This window comes from Lucilia cuprina, chromosome 4, assembly GCF_022045245.1.
Source record: "Lucilia cuprina isolate Lc7/37 chromosome 4, ASM2204524v1, whole genome shotgun sequence".
NCBI lineage: Eukaryota > Metazoa > Arthropoda > Insecta > Diptera > Calliphoridae > Lucilia > Lucilia cuprina.
The window spans coordinates 83,197,784-83,202,642 of NC_060952.1; the positions used below are offsets into that span (position 1 = coordinate 83,197,784).

The 4,859-nt window shown below is 32.7% G+C and overlaps 1 protein-coding gene across 1 annotated transcript in view; it reads right to left on the bottom strand.

Annotated features, from left to right (window-relative positions):
* The window catches only part of LOC111675991 (thyrotropin receptor), a 47,993-nt gene that overhangs the window by 17,626 nt on the left and 25,508 nt on the right, over positions 1–4,859 (bottom strand). Inside the window, exon 2 of the mRNA XM_046947939.1 lies at positions 2,444–3,550. Coding sequence (XP_046803895.1) covers positions 2,444–3,028 — 585 coding nt within the window. The 5' untranslated portion in view covers positions 3,029–3,550. The remainder of the gene's footprint in view (positions 1–2,443; positions 3,551–4,859) is intronic.

Below are 4,859 nucleotides of genomic sequence, written 5' to 3' on the forward strand. Positions count from 1 at the left end.
ATCTATCTATCTATCTATCTATCTATCTATCTATCTATCTATCTATCTATCTATCTATCTATCTATCTATCTATCTATCTATCTATCTATCTTACTAACTTTATAACACATACACACTGAAACCAAGAATCATATCGATATTTTACGCTCTGTCATGAAACTAAAGAGGTCGCTTGCCTTATAAAAGCTATGTGCATATGTTCCATTCAAATACTCTATATGTTTATCGATTTTTCTCTTGTATCCTTAAATTATTCTGTAAATTTCAACAAAGTACAGTTACGTATTATTACTATATGGTCTTTTGTTTGCTCACCATGTAACAATAAATTCAAATTATTTAATTAAAATTTTTAAAATACATTTCAACAGTGTGGTTACAACGTAAAACCAAATTAAAAACAAGTAAGAAATTACAGTCGGGCGATGCCGACCATATAATACCCTACATCTATAATACATTATACAAAAATTAGATGTGATTTAGTTTTTATATTTAAAAAAAAGTTTTGGACATTTAAGTCAATTTTTGTAGGGGGCTTTTTATAGGGGCAAGGGTCCAATGAGGTCCTATAATTATTTAGTTCGTGAGAGTCATCAAGGATAGTATAGAATTTGGTTTTGTAGCTTTTTACCGAGGCGCTAGGTTTTTGCGTGGGGCATAGGTGAAATATGTAAATCATGTGACAAATTTCATTGAATTATCTCTGAAATTGGGATCTGTAGTTTGGTTACAAGGTTTACAAGCCCTATTCGCGGGTACAGTTCTATGAGGGCCAGGTGAAATAATGGACCGATCTTAACCATTTTCAATAGCCTTCGTTTCTGGGACAATAGAATATCCAAATTTCATTGAATTATCTTTAAAATTGTGACCTGTAGTTTGATTAAAAGGTTTACATGGACGGATGGACAGACGGGCAGACGGATGGACAGACAAACGGACGAACATCTCGAAATCGAGTCTGAAAATGATCCTGAGCCGATTGGTGTTCTTTAAGGTGTTAATATTATAGTTATGCATGGCCGGACACACATCATAACCTACACCATTTAGTATGTTTAAAGTTGGACCAATCTTGAGTATGTTAAAAATTTGAATTATTCTTTAAATAATAAGGCATTAAATTTCTTGTTTAACCTTATTTCTAGAGCATTTATACCCTACACATCTATAGTGAAGACAATACTATTCCTTTTTGCTGATGTTTGTAACACATTACATTCATCTTAAAGTATACCAAACAGCTCAAGCTTTACTTGGACGGACAGACAGACGAGCGGACATAGCTAAATCGACTCAGTAGGTCATTCCATTACTTTAAAGTTGGACCAATATTTTTGTATTTGTTACATATGCATAATACCAATCCCAATATTGTGGTGTAGAGTTTAATTATATTTATATATATACGGATTTACAAACAATTATGAAGCTGTTTAACAGATTATTTGAATGCAGAAGGCAAATGGAATTATAGCAGATGAATTTCAACAGAAAAATCAATTGTGTAAATTACATTGAGTAATGACAAGAGATTACACATATAACAGCTGATGGAAACTAAGAGGATCAACAGCTTTTTTACCGTAGCATTTAACACGCGCAGGTAATTAATACGGCCATAGAAGGGTCAAGTTACTGGTGTAGTTTTGGATATATAAAAAAAACTTTAACGATTTATAATATTTATTTTTTGTGAAAAAAATATCTATCCTATTCTGCTAGTTTGCATAGACCGTGTCATTTTTCACATATTGTTCAATGTATGTATTTCAGTGTTTCCCCTGCAAAATTTTAGAATTTTACTAATTTTTGTATTAAATTAAATTCTAATGGGAAAGGCTAAATTATTACTAAACTACTGATCAAGCAAACCCTGAGGATTCTAGCTTGGACATTTTTTTTATACCCTACACCACTTTAGTAGTTTTGGGTTTATGTTGATATTTTTAACGCACAAAAATATTGATCCTATACTCACCTTAAAGTATACCAATCGGCTGAGTTGATTTAGCTATGTCCGTCCGTCTCTCCGTCCGTCTCTCCTTCCATGTTAACTTTGTATTCAAACTACAGGTCGCAATTTTGAAGATAATTTAATGAAATTTGGCACATGATTGTTTCTAGTACCGTAGACGAAGCCTATTGAAAATGGTTAACATCGGTCCATATTTCACCTAGCCCCCATACAACGGAACCCCCGAATAGGGCTTTTAAGTTCATAATTATGTTTAATATAAGTACTCGTATCTCAACAAAAAGTTGCAATATTAAGTTCTATACTAGCATTGATGACCCTCATGAACTTTATAATTATAGGGTCTCCTTTGACCCTGATAATTTCCTAAGAAATACTAATTAAATATTTACTTTATATGGGAAGTGCCATGCCCACAACATTCAGACCGCCCATTTTATACACAATTCTTCTAAACTTACCAAACTTGTTGCATTCCAACAGCAACACTTCCAACCTCTAACAGATGACGACTGTTGAAAAGCTACTGCAGAATCTGTTTCGCTCTTCGTTGTAGCTTGTAGTAGCTGATCACCACTATTGTTTGTTGCTGATATTGTGGTTTCATTGCTGCTAGTGTTATTTGTAATGCCAGCAATAGCCATAGTGGGTGCCGAACCATTGTAGATATGATGACCATTGAAACCATATTGATTATCGTAACAATTACTTAATTTGGCACTGTACTCCATGGAGGCCTGAGAGTGACAACAATAACAGACAAGCAGTAAAAGAAAACGTAACACTTGGTAGGCAGGCATTTGTAATTGTTGTTGCATTTTAGGAATTTTAGGCAAACAATAGTGTTGTTGATGCTGCTGTTGATAGAAATAGTTATGCTGATGTTGCTTTTGTTGACGATGTCTTTTATAATAGTATTGATAGTGATATTGATGCTGCTGCTGCTGCTGCTGTTGCCACATTTTCTTATCGTTTAAATGTGTTTGTAGATCTGTTTTTTGCTTGTACACTTGCTCCCTTTTGCCCACCAGGTTTTCTGTACACATTTATATTACAAATAGCTAAGTTACATACATACATATACATATACAGTAAAAAATAGAAAGTCGTTTATTTGTTTATGTGGTTTTCTTATACAGAAGTGCAATTGAGTTTTCTTTACGTGTTTGTTGGCTCTTTTATTTCCGGTTTCTTTTTTCTTTGAATTTGCATTCAATTTACAAGTGTTTGTTAGTCATCATCATTCACTTACACTCACACAAACACTGTATGTTTTCTATAGGTTATTTATATAAATTTAAACACTTCTACTCCAACAAATACTATGTGTAGGATGAATAAATGGATGCACTTATTTCTGAACTTACTTCCTATATATATTGTTGTTTATTATTGTTGTTATACTTTCTAAAGTACATTTCAACTTTTATTGGATTAGTTGCTCCAGAAAGTACTTTATGTAGCCTTAATACTACATGATACATTATGTTGCCACTTAAGGGTTTATTTTCTTTAATTTTATTTCTTTTCGATATCTTTTATTTTCTAGTAATGTCGCAAAGGGAAAACTGGAAAAAGAAAAGAAAAAAAAATCGTGTGTTTAATAAAATGTAAATGTTCTGAATAAATTTGTGGAGAAAAATCTTAATAAAATATTTATTATTCTAAGGCTTACACGCTATACATTCGATTTGAATAACAATTTCTAATCTAAACTGTACTGCTGGAGAAAAAGTTAATATTGGCAAAATCTCAAAAACAAAACATTCCTTTTTGTTCCATTTATGTGTTATGTTATCGAGCCAGTTTCGTATTTCAAAAAAAATGCATAGTAAATTTTACTAAATTTTTCTATAGTTAAGTCTATAGCCTAGACTAAAGAATAGTATATAGCCTAGATGAAAGTGTAGTCTATAGTCAAGTCTATAGTATAGTCTATAGCATAGTATATATTCTAATCTATGGTCTAGTCTATAATCACGCCTATAGTATAGTCTATAGTCTGATTTATATATAGTTTATAGTTTAGTCTATAGTCTAGTCTATGGCCTATCCTATAGTCTATTCTATAGGCTAGTCTATGATCTAGTCAATAGTCTAGTTTACAGTTTAATTTATAGTCTAGTCTATAGTATTGTCCATAGTCTAGTCTACAGTCAAGCCTCTAGTCCAGTCTATAGTCTAGTCTATAATCTAGTCTAAAGTCTAGTTTATAGTATAATCTAGTCTTGTCAAGTCTATAGTCTGGCCTATAGTCAAGCCTATAGATTTGTATATAGTCTAGTATATAGTCCAGTCTATAGTCTAGTATATAGTCTAGTATAATCTATCTAGTCTATTCTAGTGGCCTACGGTAGGTTAGTGGTTAGTGTTCTAGTCTGGTAGACCGGAAGTGGTGGGTTCCATTCCCACATGTGGCACTGGTTAAAGAGCACACAACAGGCCCGATAGAGGCCTAGGTGTATTTCTTCGGATTTGATGTGTATACATCCTCTTTTTAAAATAACTAACTAACTAGTCTATTCTAGCCAATAGTCTAGTCCATAGTCTATTGTACATTCTAGTCTATAGTCGAGTCGATAGTCTTGTATTTACTCTAGCCTAACCTATATCCTAATACATAGTGTCTAGTCTACAGACAACACTAAAGATTAGACCATGTTCTGAAGCCTAGTATATAGTCTAAGCAGTCTAGTCTATAGTCTAGTCTATAGTCAAGTCTATATTCTAGTCTATGGTCTAGTATATTGTCTAGTCTATAGTCTAGTATATAGTGTAGTCTATAGTGTAGTCTATAGTCTAGTCTATAGTCTAGTCTATAGTCTAGTCTATAGTCTAGTCTATAGTCTAGTCTATAGTCTAGTCTATAGTCTAGTC